Source organism: Manis javanica, chromosome 9, assembly GCF_040802235.1.
Source record: "Manis javanica isolate MJ-LG chromosome 9, MJ_LKY, whole genome shotgun sequence".
Classification (NCBI taxonomy): Eukaryota; Metazoa; Chordata; class Mammalia; order Pholidota; family Manidae; genus Manis; species Manis javanica.
The window spans coordinates 8,854,149-8,874,822 of NC_133164.1; the positions used below are offsets into that span (position 1 = coordinate 8,854,149).

Here is a 20,674-nt window from a genome sequence, read left to right on the forward strand (position 1 = left end):
AACAGCCAAGATAAGTGAGATGGCAGAGGCCCAGCCCCAGCAAGAGCAGCAATAAGGGCTCTGTAGAAAGAGAGGAAATAAGAGAAAAAAATCAAAGAGGGATAGCATATAGAAATAATGCAGAAAGTGGTAATAAATGAATAAGGAGCTGAACATGCAGTTTACAGAAGCCTAAAAGGTCACATAAAGGATGGACAACTTTAACCCAAGAATAACAGGGAGCCATAGATACATTTTCAGCAAGAGAGTCACGTGACCCGGTGCACATTTTTACCAAATTACTCTGGTTGTCATATGGCAAATGAGCAGAAATGAGGCAAAAGTGGACATGAGGAAATGTTATTATATTTGAAGGAGAGAAGGCCGAGGCTGACCAGGGTAACGACACCGGCTGTAGAAAGAAGCAAATACACCTGGATTATTTTCAGGACAAAGAATAGAGTGCTTAGGATGAGGAGTAAAGACAGGGAGGAATCAAAGATACTGACATTTGAGTGGAGCTACTGGATGTGGGCGATTCTGTTTGAGGTGTATTTGAAAGGGCACAGATTGAAGAGTAAGGTACATTTGTAGCCAAATCCAGGTTTTAATCCCAACTAGCTACATATTTTTGAGGTCAGTACTTTTATCTCTAACTCTCAGATTCCTAATCTGCAAATAATTTCTACTTCACAGAGCTACAGTTCTCAGCATCTTTCTAAAAATGCTTGTGTATCTAGTACACGGTAGGCTTTCAGAGACCTTTGGGTTCTTCTCCTATGAGATATCAGGGAGAGAAGTCACACTCCCGGACATTTTCTCCAGATTCACTTCATACTCTCGGGCTCCACAATGTCCTGTTTTCATACCCTCGACACCATTCTGTTACCCAGGTCTTTGTGATTTGCTATTATCTGTAAGAGTTTTTCCTCTCACACTCACATATTAATGTGATTTTGTAGAATTTGAGCTTATTATTTTTCTTCCTTGAGAATTCTCATGTGAATTTTACTCTTATTAAACTTCATTTTCTTGTGTTTTTTTTTCCTAAAAACTATTTCAATTTATCAAAGTCCATTTCAAATCTAATACTATAATTCATGGTATTGTCTCATCTCATTTTTTACTCTAATTATCGCTCTTCCTTTACATTTTCACATTTATTCATGCTGTCTTTGAACCATCTGCAAACCCATTCACTGAAGTTTCTTGCTGCCTATTCTATTAATGGGCAAGTGCTAGATGCTGTAGGTGAGAATCAGATGATTAAAATTAAAACTAAGTAAATCATAGGCCAGAAGAAAGAGCTAGATGATCGATAATTTTTACATACATATATGAAACCAGATGATGCAAAGGCATTGGCAACAGATTTGTGACAAATTCTCTGTAGAAAGCATAAATCTCAGTCTGGGTGTGGGAGGAGGAAAGGCACAGTTCTGGAGCCGGCTAGGATTTCAACAAATGGAGATGGAGAAAAGAATCGCAATGTTGGGGCAAGAGCCCAGGCGAAGGAACAGGATGGACAATTAAAGAACAGTGAAGACTCTGGCTTGAGTTTGGAGAGAAGAGTAGGTTGAAGGCAGAGAGTAGAAGGTCACGATATTGGCTAAAGCTCTTAGAATTCATCTGTTGGAATATGCTGGAGCCTTTCATGGTTTGGAAGTAAGGTGCGACTTAGCGCTGTGTATGCAGTCGTTGTTTTCAGGAAAGACAGGATGGAGCAGCCTCAGCCTCTGAATTCTACAATTTCTCACTGACACCCCCCGACAGGCAGACTCACCTCCATCCAAACATCCCAACCACTCCTGGCTGATGTGGGGAGTTGACAACATCTCAGAGACTTCCTGCCTCACCCTTCAAGTAGAATTCACAACCAAGGCTCCAAGATACGGCATATGGAAGCCCAGCAGAAGTGCCAGACTCCTGTGTTCATGCCATGTGACTGCTTCTCTTTCTTGGTTGCCAATTAACTCAGTCTCCAGGATTGGTCTTCTGCTTTATGCTGGATTATTTTAGCTCTGACTTCATTCTGACTAATATAGCTGTCTCTCTCTAGGATAACTTCTCGGTCTTGAACACCAGCCTTATGTGCACTCCTGCGCAGTGGGGCCAGAGCCCCACTTGGCTCTGCAGACAGAGCCTTGCCTTTCTGCACCCCTACAGGGTCAGCTTCCAGAACCCTTTGGTCCCCAGTTCCATCTCCTGCCCTTCAGTCTTACACCCCACTCCATGTACCCCCTTCTCCTCCTGCCCCAGGCTGCTTCCAGAAGACCAAACTGTGATATGAAGAGAAAAGATGAGCAGAGAGAACTCATGGATTGATGTAGTTTCACAGGTATGGTCCTGAATGAGGCTGGAGGAATAGACATTAAAAGAAAGACGTGTGAGAATGAGATTGCCAGAGCAAGCCTGAAAGGCTTAGATAATGAGTGGGGAGTAAGATAAAACAAGGTTAACTCTGGATATGAACTTTCCTTCTGGCCCAGCTATCTCACTTTTAGTAATTTACCCTGAAGATACACTTCAAATATATGAAAAGTATACACAAAATATATGAAAAAATATATATATATGAGCCAATTTACTCCATGTGCTAATATTTGTGGTTTCAAAATATTGGAAACTGCCTAGATGTACAAGCCTAGGAGATTATTAAATAAATTACATCACCAGTATAGAACTGAGTCCTATGCATCTGAAAGAATGAGGAAGATTTCTATGTACTGACACGGAGTGAATTCCAGGAGATAATGCTGAGTGTGAAAGGCAGAGTACCAAAGAGCATACAGAGCAGCCACCCTGGTGCTGGGAAAAAAATGAAAAACGAAAAATAGTAACACATACAAGTATCTATTTATCTTTAGAAGAAATAAACAAACACACAACTAAGGAGAAAGCAGTAAAGCTGGTTACATATCATATGTGAGAAGAAACAGAATGGAAGGTTGAAGGCAGGGAATGATGACTCATGAACATGCCTTTTTACAGAGCTTGGACTTTGAAGCATGTTAATATTCTACATATTATAAAATAACATGAAATCAATGAGGATGGGGAGGAGGAAAAATCCCTAAAACTGAAATAAATAAGCTCAACTGTATTTCAAATACCATAACTGCACTAAATGGGGAGAAAAAGAAAAAAGGCCAAGTAACCAAAGAATACAGCCTTGATTATATACCCCAATCCTGGGCAAGACTGGAATAAGGTGAAGGTGGGAGGGGGTGGATTCCAAACAAATACTGAGATCTTTTTTTGGCAGATTTATTTTGCATCATGGAATGCATGCAGCAATTCTAAAACCAATTTCAGATGTAGTACAGGACTGAGCAGAGGAGGGGATGTGGAAGACAACACATGCAAATGTGGAAGGGGCAAAACAAGAAATTACCTTGTGGGGATGGGCTGGAGTCGGATGTGTTGGTGTGAACCCATGACTTCTGGAACATGTGTAAGTATGTATATACATATATATGTGCAGGGGTGCATGTGCTTTTGTGTGTTTGGCCTAGGGTGCTTAGGGATGTTAAACTCATTAATATGCTGTATAATGTGACGTTAATTCATACCATGTTTTTGTTTGATAGCCATGTCAGGGGGACTAGTCTGGTTGTGGGAATAATTAATTTTAGCATTGGAGTAGGTTTAGATTTTGTATGTAGTCCGTGCCGTGTGTGTTAGACACAGACTCCTGCACATATTCATGTGTGTATTTATAACCGGCTAGCAGAAAAGGCCAAGAAGCTGGTACACACCAGTAGAAATAAACCTCCCCGGTGCTCACAATTTTTACTTTAATACTATTCTTCACTACAAGGAATCAGGGGCTCTTTGGAGAAATGATAGATTCCAAAGCTATGGTAGGGCAGGTACAATATGACTCCAGCGCGTTTTGTTCTGCTGGAAAGTAAAGAGTTGTTAAAACAAACCAAAGCAATGGGGGCATGTCACAGGGCAGAGAAGCCAACTTGAAGGGGCTCCAGTAGATGAATCGGGGATAATCTGAGCACCAGAATAAGTCATTAAAGTAATGAATAATCAACCATTGAAATAATAGGAATTGTGATCCTAGATGGATAATAAATTGCTAAGTAAATGAAATGTCAAATGGTAGATTAGAGAAGACTCCGATTTGTGGTAGAATGTCGGGTGCCCACGGGGAACTAAGGAGGGGGTGTTGGGGTTTGGGAATTGTCATTCTGCAGACATCATTGTAATCACTGAATCAGGCGGGAGTCATGAGTGGATGGCCAATCCGAGGTGATCCTGGCGGGGATGGGATATTTTATGATTTCAAAGTGCTTCCCCACAGACTGTTCATTTGTTTAAAAAAAGAACTAAAAGCCCAAAAAGGAGTTATTTGGCCCCTGGACCACATACCAATACTTATATTTTCAACCCATCTCAGAAATGTGACATTTTAACAATGAACCTGAAATTTCCTGATTGGCGCTGAGTGAGTAAACTGCATGATAAAACCCTGCTGTTCCTTCCCCACAAAAGGGAGCTGCCCTGGCCTGAAACAGGGAACAGTCCTTTCCTTCCATTTGCTAGTAACTTCCTTGCCCCCCCACTCCTGCCTATGAAACCTTCTATTCTGTGCAGCTCCTCAGAGGGAGCATCTCCCTGCCAGTACAAGGGATGCTGCCCGATTCAGGAACTGCTTATTAAAGCTGATTAGATCTTCAATCAAATTTTAGTTCTTTAACAGTTACAAAAGTAAACTCGGTATTCACAGAGCTGAGACTGCAGACAGCACCTTGAAAAGGCGATCAGAACAAACCTCACCAGTGACAGCGGACGGATAGGAGGTACCTCCAGAGGACACACCCTGAGGACAGAAAATCGTCTAGTGTTTCAGTGAAGAATGTATAACATGAAGCTAAGCATGAGGACACATCAGACAAGCCCAAAATGAGTTACATTCTATTAAAAACAAAAAGGTTGGGGATAAGTTTCTTCAAAAGCTCCAGTGCTGTAAGGGTATTATCTGGAAATGGTCCAGATTAAAGGATGCTGAAGACAGATGACAACGAAGGTTAACACCCCTCGGGCTGCGTCCTGTACAGGGCGAGGGCTGCTATGGAGGGTCCCGCTGGTCCTCTGATGACACTCGAAATGGATGGCAGATTACATAAAAGTACCGTTTCAGTGCTAACAACACAAGAGGTACCAAAATCCTAGAAATATGTTTTCTATCTCATCAAGTATGTTTTATTATCCACTGAAACAATTCTGTAGATTTTCTTCCTTAATATATGTTAATGTGGCAAATCACATATTTAGATTCCTTAATGTCAAAACATTATCGGATCCCTAGCTAACCCTATTTCATTGACCTATTTGGTTGTCGGGTATTATTAAAAAGAAAAAAAAAGTCACCTGGATTTGATTTGAAAAATAAATAATAAGTAAAGAGATCTGAAAATGGAGAACAAAGAACCAAAATGGAATTTCATGGTGGAAGACGAGGGAGAAAGAGAATGTTTGGAGTGGAGAGGTAGGTGGTATGAACTGGAGGTACATAAATCCTACTGAGAAGAAAGGAAAAATTTAAGTGCTGGAGAGAGGTGAGGAGAATGTCAGTGACCACAGAAAGTAGCCTGCCGATCAAGGCCATCTGTCATGGTCCCTGAGCCATCCACTTACACCTTGCTTTCAGTATGACCCTGAGACCAACTAGCAAAACCGTTGCTGCACTTAGTCTACACAGCAGTTTATCTCAATCAAATACTATGGAGAGATCCTAGCTCTGATTGTAGAGGGACCCTATCAACAGGGCAAGCTTCGGGAGGAAGATACTCATTCATGCTGCCAAATACTCATCTTTATATGCAGAGCAATGGCTCACAACCCCTGGAACCACATAAGAATTACCTAGATAACCTTAAAAAACCACTATTGGCCAGACCATACCCCAACACCATTGCATCAGAGCCTCTACTACAGGACAGGACCATTCTCAAGTTCAGAGTTGAGAGAGGCTGACTTCTGAGGATCCATCTAGAGCCCAAATGTTAAAAAGTCTTTAATTAAGGTAACACTTGCTAACTACCACTGAAACCCAAACCACAGTTGTGTTGTTTTGTATTGTTTCAGTGATTAATTTTAAGAGCCTCTCTGTAAATTTCTTACAAAACATTTTTAAATGAATTTTATGAGCTATAAAAATATTTTGCCCAAACAAAAAATCTTGCTGTCACTCTATTCTTCAATGAGTTTCACATACAATGCCTCTGAAATGTCTATCAAATTTAAAAGGTTTGGTTCTATTTGATGCTAAGGTAGAATTCAAAGCACCCTTGATCTGTAACCGAAAATAATTAAGTCAGTTTAAATAAACCCTTTTTAAAAGATTTAATCCAGCATTCAAAATCATGGCTCACAATTTGCCTAAAACATTGTTGGGGTGTCGTTTCCAGGGAATATCCTGCTTGTGGGAGGCATTTGGAACAGCTGGAGAGGATCAAACTTGCCAGTCTCAGCAAGATGACATATTTTTCCTATTGATTTATCTGAATTTCATTTCTAAAAAACACACTCAAAAGCAGTCTCACTCAGAAGTTCAACTTTCTCGATACACACATATTTCCATTAAAAACCAACATTTGACTTTTTTCCTATAAGAATTATCCTAGGATAGGCTTCTTACCAGCATTAGAGCAGATGATATCTTGAGAATTCTTGCACATCTGGTGGCTTTTTCTCCTGGTCAGGTTGCAGTTGGTTGGGTACTGGCACGCATCCCCGGACCACCCTTCATCACATGTGCATTTGCCACAGTCACACTTACCATGGCCTGAGAATTTAACAGCATCCAGTTAGATTTCCAAAGGGAACAGTGTGACAGTAGGACCCAAGGGCAGGCTGCCCCCGCAATGTGGCATATTGGTAACTGAGTTAAACTGACGGGAGAAACAGCAGAACCTGGAGGGATTCTCGGACCCACCTCTGTCCCCTGTACCTTGAAACCAGGAACTCAGTCTCTCTGGAAAAGATGCCCTCTCTGCACCAGGAGGCAGAGAGCCATCCTTATCGTCAAAGAGGGGGCACTCACGGCCAAAGAAGCCTGCATGGAAGTCTTGTGACTTCTTACTAATTTATTATCCCAGCCTAAATTCTGTGTGGAATTACATTTCTTTGTCCTGTGGGTTCCACACAGATTTATGTTTCTTTGTCTAAAATGTATAAAATCTGCATGCCTTGCTTCATTTTTTGGGGTCTCCATGTCATGATAGGGCCTCCCTATGTATGTAACAGAAGTTTTGTTTTTTCTCCTGTTAATCTTTCTGTGTCAATCTGATTCTTAGACCAGCTAGAACCTCAAGGGATACAGGAAAACTCTTCCTCCCCAACAGAACTAAAAGTCTTAAGGGTGACATTAGTTCAGGATTGAGCTATAATATATTCAAACACACATATTGAGGAATAGTGATATTTATATGCAGTATAATGGAGTATGTGAATTTTATTTTGATAATCAACATTGATAAATAATTGTAAAAATATTGAGTTAATTTATAGAGAAATTGGGCTAGATAATAAGCCAGAAGTCTAATAAACCACATGATCAGAAAATTCAGCACTAAAAACAAACCTAGTACCTCCACATTCAGCACAAAAGCCCAATAAAGTTACTTCCATTTAACTACATTTTATAACACATAAAACTACCAACTGAGTAATGGATCTTACAAAAAACTCCACTAAACTAAGTATCGGTCACATACTTATTTGAATTTAGTTCGTAATATAATTTTATGGATATACTAAATACCACCTTAGATAGGACTGACATGAAAAATAAATATATATTTTGTTTCTTAATGAGGAAATTTGACTCAAGAATCAAAAGGAAAAGAGTTACATTCAACTACCTCCCCAGAAATTCCTCAACGTTTCATGCTCTCCAATCAACATTGTGCTCTTTTGCATTGTTCTGATCATTAAGTCCTGCTTGATCAAGTCTACTAAAGATTTTACTGACTACATATTAGTCCCAGCAAAATTTAAAACACATACAACCCTTGGCCCTTGCCTCGAAGAAGTTACAAACTTCAAAGTTGAGGCTGATACACAAAGAAGAGTTCTCTTCAGCACGAAATGTTTATCAGACCTTATGTTAAGTTGATCAGTATAGCCTAAAACCTGTAGAGATAAGAGAGGAGAAACTTTCTGGACTTCTCCTTTAACTGAACCTTGAAAGGTGAGCAGAATTTGAATGGGTTGCAGGGATAATATTCTTATATTACTCAAGAGAATAATATTGTGTCTTAATGCCTGAAATTTATAGCCCACAGTGGAAATGGAATCATTGATCTGGTGCCAACCAGTCATTCAGTGTAGCAGCCAAACCTTACATGATGAGGTCCAGATGGCCTGTCAGAATGGATGGCTCAGAAGGGTCCCATTTGAGCCTGTTCTGCAGCTCCTGAATCTGTGGTTGTCTGTGACTTTAAAGCTCCTCTGCACGTGGCCCAGTCCATGACAATGTTTCTATTTCTGTTGCAATTTTCAGATTAATCATCCCATTTTACAAACACAACCTTCCATGAACCCTAGCTGCAATACATTTTATCCAGTGCACATTACTTTTTCAAACTGATTCTATTATTTTCCATTCCTATTTGGCCCTATCTGATATTATCAGTCTCGGCCAACTTGGTATCATTTACAAGCATAAGTGATCTCTCCTGCCAACCATCCAGGCTATTTATAAAAATATTAAACCAAATTCTTGAAGTGGTTAAGCCTCTTTTGGTAAATGAAGTATCATGGTAACTATAATGATTCTTTAATAACAGTGTATTAGGGTGAACCACATAAGATTGCCACTTTTATAATATCTGCTATTTCTCATGGTTCATTTCAATAAAAAGGCTTCATCTTGACAACAAAGAAAATAGAAATGATTTAGAAGATAAGGAAATGTGCTAGTAATGATCTGCTAAAGCTAGAATACAAGAACACTCAGTGCTTCTTTTATATTGTTTGGGACATCTTAGACTGTAATCTAAGATATACATAACAGAGATGGGTAATGGTGTGTGGGCCAAAGGTACAGATTTTTAAAAGGGAGATTTTTTAAATGGGAAAGTAATGAAAATGTACAGATGATAGGGAGAGACTCCTTCATCCCAAACTGATCCAATGAAGTATCAGTAGAAGTAACATTCTATGAAGCTTATACCCCGAATTTAGTCCATGGACAATCAGGTTCAGAAACTCCATCCATAAAATGTCATATGGTAAAATAAACATGAGCAAGTCCTACTATACTCTTCTTTCAGTGTGTCATGATATAAATCAGCACCCTGAAGGTCCTTGGATGGCCTGTCATGAAAGAGCTATTTAGCTCAGAATACACTGTATTTTTTTACTAGGGGCCCCTTTTCCTCATAACCTATATTAATATCCTAGACCACACTTGGACCAACACTGTACTAGATATAGTGTTTTTAGCTTTTCATTTAGCATCTGATTGGAGGCAGTACAGGACAGGGTCATCTGCCTTCATATTGTTCCTAAACTTTATGTCCTGGGAAGACCTCTTGATTTACTCTCCCTCATCAGAAAAGCTAATAGGAATTAATTTTTACATTGTCAAGAATTATCAGGTAGTAGTTTGTGCAACCTGGTTTAGAGATAACTGTATAGAGAGACTTATTTTTCAGAAAGAAAATCATCTTCTCCTCTTCATCCATGTAAATATAGACATCTTGTAAAATTAACCTTTCACTCCCTGCCCATGGTTAGTAAGAGCTTTGGCAGAGCTCAGGGAATTGGATTGCTACATTACTGTGACAAAGTCATTTCCATGGCAATGTCAATAACATGGCTTTGAAACCCATCCTATTTTTCAAAATAATTCATCTGTTAGGAATGGATGACCAGGGGGGGCCAGAACAGAACCCCTAAATCACAAGGCCAAGAAGTGGGCTCCAACTGCCCAGGTTGGAGGGTTTGCTCAGGGCTGCACCAAGTCCTAAGCAGCAGAGCATCCCCATTGCTGGCCATCTAGGCCGTTCCAGTCTTACTCTTGTCCAGATGATTCCGTTTCCACAATCACGCCATGCGGCCTTAAGATGAACAGTCCTACACGCTTGACAAGCAATCAGTTACCCTTCGAATAAGTTTGCAAGTTGTCAGGAGGAAGCAAACACACAAAACTATTAAGTCAGAGAAATGCCAGAACAACCCCTACCAGAGCAGTAAGGATGAAAAATAAAAGGCTGTTCTTACTGCTTCCAACCTTGTCAGGGGCACAGCCAGGCACTGGGAAGGCAAAGCAAGCCAATATGGAGAGCGAGCTCCAGTGGTGCAGGGGTGTAGCTCCTTGTCAGGGAAGAACGGGGAGGCCTGGCCAGCTTTCCCCAGTGCTTCCCAGGAGAGCAAGGCCTTGATCGACCCGATAAAGGGAAGGCATTCCAGCAAAGAGAACAGAAGAGGCCTCATGATTCCTAAATAAACTAACAGGAACAGCTCTACCGTTGCGTCCTGATCCCTTTACCCTGAGAATGCAAAGGCACAGACCTGCTCCCACCGGCGGTGAGGAACTCGCTGAAATACACTGGCGCACTTTGTATTTTTAGTTGCTGCTTTGTATTTTTAAGTTGAAACAAACTATTAACAAATGGCAATAAAGACTTTACCAACATGAAGAACTTTTAAGAAAATCAATTAGCCATTTGCATATACCAATGAAAAATAATTGTATTTTGTCTAATAAGAAAGAAAAAATAAAAGAAGATGGAGAGGACAGTACTTGACTCGCCTCAAGTCTACCAATATTTTGGATGGACATAAACTGCCAAAACTAATTGCCTATTGGATTAGCTAGACATCTTTGGCTTCAAGTCCTCTTGAAGTCTAAAAAAGGTAAACAATAGGTAGGTAGGTATGTAGGTAGATAGATGGATGGATAGATAATTAGGTGCAGACACAGGTAGGTATAAGTATGGGATGCATGAATAAAGAAGGTGGTTATATATATATAATGAATGGAATGTTCTTCAGCTATGAGAAAGAAGGAAATCCTGCCATTTGTGACAATATGGATGGACCTAGAGGGCATTATGCTAAGTGAAATAATTCAGACAGAGAAAAACAAATACTGTATGGCCTCACTTATATATGAAATTAAAAATACAAAAAACAAAACTCAGAGAAAAAGAAAGCAGATTTGTGGTTATCATAAGTGAGAAGTGGGGGAAACAGCGATTGGATGAAGGTAGTCAAAAGGTATAGACTTCCAGTTATAAGACAAATAAAAGTGCTAGGGAGGTAATGTGCAACAACTCTAGTTAACACTGCTGTATGGCATGTTTGAAAGTTGTTAACAGAGTAAATCCTGAAAGTTCTCATCACAAGGGAAAAAAATGTTTTCTTCCTTTTCGGTGTATCTACATGAGATGACAGACGTTAACAAAACTTACTGCGGTCATCATTTTCACAATACATGGAAATCAAATCATTCTGCTATAGACCTCAAACTTACACAGTAGTGTGTATCAGTTATGTCTCAATAAAACTGGAAAAATCCTGATTATCCATTATTATTCTATGAATACTACTGACAACAATTTTATCATTTAGAGGAGGAAGGATGTCAAAAAATTATTCTCTCTGAGTGTCAAAAATGCTAGGTATACCCCTGTTAGAGCCTCAGGGTGACCTTGAAATAGATGTTTTAGTTTGAGCACTCACTTGGCCCTGTACATTTATTTGCTTTGATCGAATATGTAAATTCCCAAGACCTGCAGATCAGAAATGTTGAGATAATCACAATCCTAAACTTAAGTGAAGGTAATTTGGCAGAAGAAAAGATGGGTATTAAGTGTGAATTTTGATTCATGGTTCTCCCTCCCTCATATTGCACTGAAAAATATCTCTGATCTGATACTAATAGTACATCTGTTACAGAGATTAAAAATTTCCTGGGTGAGATCCGTATTCACGAAACTAATAGGTAAATCTACTACCTAATCCAGTGACTTAATTACAGCTGAATGATAATTTAAAGACTTTAAAGTGTTAGCTGATGTGCTAGCAACGATACATACACTTAAATATGTACAGATTTGGTTGCGTGTGAGACTGTGCATTTTTTTAAACGCTTCCTAAAGTTCTCCCACATTCATACTAGACTTTGGCTTTTGGATGCCTTTGGAGAAGGAACAAAACCACAAAAAGCAGCAAAAAAAAAAAGTATCTATCTTTGCTTTTCAGTTTCAGAGCAAAGGTCCTGATACAAAATGGTCGTTTCCAAAATGGGGGCCTCGTCATTCAGAGCACACGCAATAATTAGTATTTGCCTTCATATTTATTTTGTCTTTAGAAATGTTCATGTCATATATTTTATGTGTGTAACATATTGATATGAAATACATCTATGTAAATTATAAGACAATACACATACATGGGTAAATTCAATTTTTTGGAGGTGTGATCAAGAGTTTTGAGACAACCAATCTAAGCAACAGATTTGCAAAGTTCTAAGCTTCTCTTTCCTAAGTTAGGTGGTGGGGACACAATATCAATTTGTTAATCTTTTACACTTTACAATAATATTTCCCTCAGAAAATTAAAAAGAAGAAACACCTGTGAGCAGCAACAGTCCTATAAGTGATAATGTTAGGGATACTGTTTTGGGACTTCATGGCATCCATGGAGTGGCACTATCCTGACTCATATTCATAAAATACAGCACAGAGAAGACAGTAATATTAATCTTTACAATCTGAAAGTCTGTGAAGGGCTGTAGAGACTGTACTTGATTACCTGAAGGGGGGACACTGTTATTCAGCAGAATATATGCTGAGCCCACATGCGAGGGACAGAGAAGAGTTAGGGCCTGCGTGGGTCTCAGGAAAGGGCCCTGTCCCCTGTCCCCTCCAGTGGGGGTGGAACCCAGGACACTGAGACAGGGCTGGAGAGCCACTGCACATCCGTGGGGAAGCTTTGCATTGTCTCTGAACCAGCTAGGAGCAGCTTTAATAGACTAGAAACGGTTGTGAGGGCCACAAGCATGGGACACAGGCCACCACATGCCCAGCAGACTGGGCATCGTGCAGCAGGGCAGTCAGAGTTTTTTGGAGAGGGAAGGTTGCTACCCAAAGAGGCCTTGTGGTGACAAGTAGGTGGAAGCACAACGGCTGCGAAGCATAGAATAGACCAAATGGGAAATGCAGGTGCTGTGGGAAACGGTGGCCAGGAGAAAAGACAGCAACCAAGAGCGAGAGATGAGCAGACGAGGAGGCGAGGAGGCGGCAGCATGGCGCAGCTCCCTCCCCACCACCCTCCCCTCCGCGGCCCTATCATCTTCATTTCCAGGAACCCCAAGCTGACTGCAGAGACCTGGAACCGAATTACATGGGATTTACATCATGGTGGAAGGGGGCTGTTACGGGTTGACTTGTGCTCCTGTCCCCCATTCACATGCTGAAGCCCCAACCCAGTGCCCACAACTGCAGTCTCACTTGGAAACAAGCTTGCTGCAGATGTAAACAGATAAGATGAGGTCATATGGAGTAGAGACGGTCCTTAATCTAATATGACTCATGTCCTGACACAGAGGAAATCTGAACGTGGAGAATGCCATGTAACGCAGAGATGGAGACGAGCAATGCTTCCCCAAGCCGAGGTGCACGACCGACTGCCGGCAAGCTCCCGACGGGCAGGGACAGTCACAGAGCAGACTGTCCCTCACAGCCCTCGAGGGCACCAACCGTGCTGACGCTCTGACCTCACACTTCTAACCCCCAGAACTCCCCGACAAAAAGTGTCTGTACTTTAAACCACCCAGGCTGTGGTGTTTGGAGTAGCCGTCCTAACTAATACAGGAAAGCAAGGTAGAGTTTAAACGGGTTACAGAAAAATGAAGGTCTATCACTTTACATTTCTAAGTTTAGGGTTTGACAAAGTGATTGCCACCTACTGACATTTTCAACACATTTTAACCCATATGTTTAAGAACTGACTCCATAAATAATGGCTGAAGTTTAACCTCCATCTTGAGAGAAATAACTAAATCCAAACGTATACCTCCTCTACCCAGACCATCCTCAGGGTTACATAAGAAGGCAAAAATCTCTGAACAAAAGTGTCCATTTCTCTTTGTTACCTTGTGTCTAAAGTCAATAGGAAAGAAGTCCAACAGAATCCTCCACCTAATGAAGCATACTGTTCAGGCAATCATAAGAAACAGGCCAAATAACTTCCCCTGGCTTACCTTTCTAGTCATCCTATTTAGGATTCCTCCATCTCCCAAACCCTGTTTTCTAGAAAATAAAACCATTTCCTTTGAAAAAAATAACAGGTCTCTCCTGTTAGCGCCATTGAATGACTAAATTACAGTGAGCTGTGTAAATGCTCCCCATAAAAAGCTTCCAAAATACACCCTAGAAGTAGACTTTATAGCAAGTCTGAAATTTTATAAAGACTTTTTATAAAGTCTACTTTTTATAACATCTCATTTTTACAAAGAAGCTTTATTGTAACTTAAATAAGTCTAGGCACATGGCTAACTTATTAGTTATGGTCACTTCATGATCCTCACATGTTATCGTCCAGCAGTAGTTTGGAATGTTACTCTCTCTTTATCCAATTATAATGGGGCAAAGAGTAATAATTTATTATTTTACCTCCTCCTCACTTAGTTTAAAAATTAACAAACATGTATATGCTCAATTAACTTTACTGTGAATCCTCTAATTGCAATGACTTTTCTTTCATTAACTCTGTAACTCCACAGGGTACCTCTTCTCTAAGCTGTTGCGAAGTGGGTAGTTAGTAAAAGTTGACAGTTTTGTTGACTTGACTGGAAAAAATGAAACCATTCTCTTGCAAAAAGGTAAAGGGACGTCAAGTCATGACATTTCTACAATACAAACATTGGTCACGAGAAAAATAAATATCAGTTGTTGGCATGGAGACTAAATTGAGCTCATTACTATTCTTTTTTCAGACTTGTAGTAACTCCTGAAGTATTTTATTAAGTTTAAGAAACAGTTCATGGACAAAGCAAGAAATCTTTTAAATGAGTTGTTGCCTTTGATCCCCTTTTTAAAAACTTAAAAATCTAGATAAGTAGACCAAAAAAAAAAAATTAAATTGGGAATGAAGTCATAAGAAAAACATTTTTTTTTCTTTTAAGATACAATATTCTGTCCCTCCATTCTGATATACCTATCTCATTCTTGACAAGTAAAAACTAGACACAGCTCATTGACAGATGGAGCTCTTACAGTCAGCATGTATTTTGGAAGAAGGGAGGTGGGCTGTACCAAGGTGAGCATTTAGGTCATCAAAAAGGAAAGGAAAGGAAAAGAGAAGGTGATCATGTATTTAGTTGTTCTGAATCCATTTAAAGCCAAACTAAAGCATCTAGAGAGTGAGAAACAGTGACTACAGTGGTGGCCACTGCTCCAAAAAGAAGGAGCACGTTCACGTGCAAGTATGATCAGGTTGAAACTTACCAACCGCTGTCCGGGAAGGCCTTGCTGCTCTTGAGTTACGATCCCTGTCCTGCTCCATTCGGAAAGTCTATGGCTGTTACACTTCATGAGAGACAAGCTTCACCTATCATTAAATTTTGAAAGTATCCCATTCTTAATCACTCTAGATAATGTACCTGGCATACAGATATCTACTTGGGACCATGGCTTTATCAAGCTACACTGTTAGGCCTAAAATAAGAGATACATATTAAACTTTGGAGTTACAAATCACTTTAATTCATATTATCTTACTTGATTATCAAACTAGCATGAAAAAATAAAACAAGTTATTACCATCATCACTTACACAAGAGGAAATTCTTAGTTAATGTCTTGAAATGATTCTTCCAAATGTTTAACCAAACTCTCAAGTCTCCCGTTTCAGTTTGGGTACTGGAACCTCAGGAGCAAGAGGTCAACACCCTCACCCCTTATTACCCTCATCCACTCTGGCTGCCACCCTCTCACCAGCCCCAGAGGCCACATCAAAGTCCCTTCCTTTCCACGAGCCTTGATTTCTTTGCCTTCTAGTTCTTGGGTATCTTCTTCTTCTCTTTCCTCTATTTCAACCTCAGCTTCATTATTAGCACCTCCTTTGATACCAGAAAACTGAACATGTGCCTCCTGTTCTTTCCAGAATTAACCAATACTCCCTCTGTTAAACACTTGTCCCTAGTTTTAGTCTCTATTTCAAGCCAAATCTCCCTTTCTTATTCCAATTCCCAAAAAGGTAGTTTTTACTTCCAGTCTCACCTTTTCTCTACAATCAGATTTCAATCCCACCACTCTACTGGTATTTTTCCAACTAAGTTGACTAACATGCTTTTTATTCCTTAATTCAACTGACAGTTGAGTCTTGTCCTCATTGGTTGCTTCTCATGCTTTGGCATCTCTTTATCCCCTCCCTGCCCTTCTCTGCCTCCTTACCCTCTTCCATCACGCCTTAAGGTAGAGTATCGGTAAAATCCATATTTTCCAGTGCATCTTAGAAAAGATAAGGCAAATAAGAGGAATAAAAAAGACTGCAGTATTTATGCAGTCTAGAGAGCTAATTATATCTAAGATGCTAAAGAGAGCTAATTATATCTAAGATAATCTTTACTGAATCACACTAGGTTTTAAGCAGGCTCAAACTATGTTTTATTGTTTCATTTTGTTTTATTGTCTTACCCTGGCATTCAGTGAACAGTTGGAAACTGGAAGGAAGGCTCATGAAAAACAGCAGAGAAAACAAGAGAGGAATCAAAAGCAACATTCCTGTGTATCCAAATATCCAAATTTCAAGATACGTAATAATAAGTTGAATCTGCCACATAAACACACGTCAGGTTTCTTAAAGATAGCAATGTATCAATTTACATTGTTCTGAGCCCTAATTAATTCTCCACCTAAAATATCTTGGAAAACTTTTCTCAAGAATTGTAAAGCGGGGACTGAGATGTGAACTTACCCTATTTGAAACTAACAAAATTGCCTGCCACAGCTTCACGGGCTCTGGCAGAACACATGGGACTCTTGGGTCTGTGTCAAAGGGCTTTATTAGTCATATCGATGGCAGTAACTGAAATATTGATTTGAGTCATTTTTCTAAGCCCAGGTCCCACAGGACAACACAAGTAGGGCCAGGTGATGCTTGCACACGCAAGGGGTTGTGTTACAGGAAAGGACACACCACGATCGGGATCCCCAGTCTTTTATAATGAGCAGTAAGCATGCCTGAACTTGCACCAGAGGGAAACATTTTCATTACACAGGGCTATAAACAAACCTCTTTGCTATAGAGGCAGTCACTGTATCTACCTTCCAAGGCTATTCTCTGTACAAACATCCATGAAAGGACATTCTGGAATGAAAGCAATTAATGCCTATGTTGACAGGAAGTACAGGAACAAAAGAGACCTATGGAGAATTATCTCCCAACATGTATTGATACTAACATCTTAGCCCATAGAAATCTACTTTACTTTCTCAGACTCATGCATGTTTCATTGTATATAACCATGATCCATTAGCCATCTTTATTGATGTGCATATAACTAGTTTTGATCAGTCATCACTATAAACACATTGTCATAGGTATTCTTCCTAACACAGGTATCTTTGTGCAGAAGTGTGACTAGATCTGTGGGATAAATTATCATGAATGGAGTTTATGGACTAAAGAGTATGCCTATCATTGAAATTTTAATAGATATAGACAGCTTGTTTCCAGAACTATATTAAATACACTCCCATCAACAATGTGTGAGGATATACTTGCCAACACATAACACAGAATATTATCAAATAACCTGTGTGAATCTGAGCATTAAGAATTGCACTGGATATTTTTGTTGGCATGTGACAACTATGGATGATATTCAATATCTATTTCATGGTTTATAAACCATTTATATTTTATAAATAAAATCATTTTTTGGAAAGAGGAGTTATTTATATTAAATATAACAGTTAATTTGGGATAAATTCACAGATATACACTAATTTATAAGAATAGTAAGTAAATTTCAATTATACTTGACTCCTATATTCTCTTACTACTTATATGAATTATCTTTTTCAGATGGTTTTTTGTTTTGTTTTGTTTTAGGTGTATAAGATCTGAATCAAGTTAATGATATTTAAATAATTAAAAGTAATTATTTTTTATTATGCTTATCATTTTGTTCATCTAGGCTTTAAATCTATATGCACAGAGATTATTTTAACACTTTCAAATCCTTTTGTATATACCTAAAGAAATTTTAAGGAGAAAACTTATCACCTTGAATATCTTTATTACTAAATGAGAAGGAACATAAACAAAGCTTTTACTTAAAAAAATAGGTAAGTCATAAAATAACAAGTTTTAATAAAGAATAAAGAAGTATCCATTAAAGATAAAAGCAGAAATCAGTAAATTAGAAGTGTCCCACAAATAAGTGAGCCCAATAAATCAAATAACTAGTAAAAACAAAAAAAAGCAAAGCCATCAGCACCATAACAAAAACAAAAAGAAAGATAGATGTTCACAAAATAACCAAATTCTGAGAAAAGTAAATAAGTCGCTAAATAAGTACATGAAAGGTGAATAAATGGGTTTTATATACACATAGAAAATTCTGATATTCAGTATTTTGATTATTTTTATAGTCATGGTAGGTTGCAGTTTGGGTTTATTATCCATTTTTGCAAGTTTCAAGAGAGATTTTTAAATCAATAGTTTCTCATTTTGCTTTATCTATTTTATTTTTAAAATTAAAGAGATCTACTGACCCTACAATAGTACTTAAGAATTATTTTTCTTTCAAAGTCTTAAGCTAGTTTTTTCTTAACTTCACTTGCTAGCATCTTCGGTAAAAATACTGAATAGAGCTATGATTGTGAACATCTTCATCTCATTCCTGATGGCAAACAATTTTCTATTTCTTCATAAATCATATTTATAAACTATGTATTTCTGAAAATTGCTAGATTCATCTACATTTTCAGTCTTGCTGGGAAAAGATTGCTCACTGTATTTTTAATAATGCTGATTCTGTAGTTACTGTATAGAGTTTCATTCATAACATTTCTCTTCTTTTAATGTTTGTTGTTTCTCTATTTGTTGCTTTTTATTTTGTTTTGTTGTTTGCTTGTTTTTCTTGTTTTTCCTTCACTCAGTTTGCAGAAAAGATTGTCTAGTTTTCAAAAACCTAACATTTGACCATTTCTTCACTTTATTGTTTTTGTCTTCTATTCTGTTAACTCATCCTTTTATTTTTTTGAGTTTATTCTGCATTCTTTTTCTTTGACTTTGGACGCAAAATATTTTTAGTTGTTTCTGTTGGTTTCAGTTTTGCTATGTGAAGTGTTTTGTTACACAAAATCATAAACACAAAAGGGACTATATAAAGCCAACATACGGTTTAACATCTATGAATGAAATGAAAGCCTTTGTTCCCACCACCCAGATAATGAAGAACAAGAACATGAGTACTGAACCCCTAATTCAGTCGTTGGTGCTACAGTGGCACCAACCACACGAATTCTATGGTTCCCTTGCTCTTCTTTAGAGTTCTATTGCATTTGTATACATGCATAAACAGTGGTTTGGCTTCATTCATTTTCTATGACTAACCGTATATTCTTTATAAAAGAATCATACTATATCATTTCTGTCACTCGATGTATTTATTTTTACAACATTTTGCTTAATATTATATTTGCAAGATTCATCCATTTTGTCACAGTAGCTGTATTTCATTCATTTTGATTTAATAAATCTCACTGAATAATCATTTCTTTAAATTATGCTTTCATCAGCTGTTGGACCTTGCTTCCAGTGGTTGTCAATACCAATAACGTGATTGTAAACAGGAGAGATTCTTTTAAATATTTAACAACTAGGACTAACGCATGGAACACAGGCCAGTCCAGAGGCACCCTGCTAGGCCCTGGTAATCCTTTTCTTTTGGGTCATAGACGGATCCCAGGGGAAAGCCTCTGCTGCAGAAGTCCTGGAAGTTCTCAGGAAACTTCGGCCATGTCCTTTCACCAACAGCTAGAAAAGTACTTTGATATTAACTGTTGTAATTTAATCAGCACAGACCAGGTGATTGTCACCGTAGCTATAAATATTCTTGACCATACTCTAGAATTCCTCTTCTCTGATTTTTTTTCTCTATATCATCACATAATTAAAATGTTTGGCTCATTGAGAATGAAGACACTTTTGTCTTGCTCACTACTACATCTACAGTGCGCAGGAAAGGTGTTTATTAAAGATTCTCATCTGTTCCTTGACAGAAACTTTTTCTCTGGTAATGTCTCCAAGAACTGTTACAATGTGCATTCTCTCCATTCTTGCATGATTGAAAGTATCTCCTTTGGATACATATCTGAATGATGTGTGTTATATAAATGTCCCTGAACAAGGTGACTTTTGTTTGCTTGTTTGTATTTAGCCTGGTGCTCCCACAAGATTCTTCACCTTTCAACCCAATGATTTTACCACATTATACTTTACTGCTTACTGATCTGTATTTTTTTTTTTTACTGCAACATGCTGTTCCCTTGCTACAGATTAAAGTGCACATATTTGCAACAAAGTAATCCTGAATTATATCAATTGAAAATTATTCTATTCCATGTTTTTTTCTCTTCTATAGATATGTTTGTTGTGTCTCCTTTTTTCCTTATTCAAATGCCACTTTCTCTCTAATCATTGTTATTTT

At 38.5% G+C, this 20,674-nt stretch overlaps 1 protein-coding gene across 1 annotated transcript in view; it reads right to left on the reverse strand.

Annotated features, from left to right (window-relative positions):
• The window catches only part of ITGBL1 (integrin subunit beta like 1), a 186,694-nt gene that overhangs the window by 103,929 nt on the left and 62,091 nt on the right, over positions 1-20,674 (reverse strand). Inside the window, exon 3 of the mRNA XM_017676074.3 lies at positions 6,635-6,781. Coding sequence (XP_017531563.2) covers positions 6,635-6,781 — 147 coding nt within the window. The remainder of the gene's footprint in view (positions 1-6,634; positions 6,782-20,674) is intronic.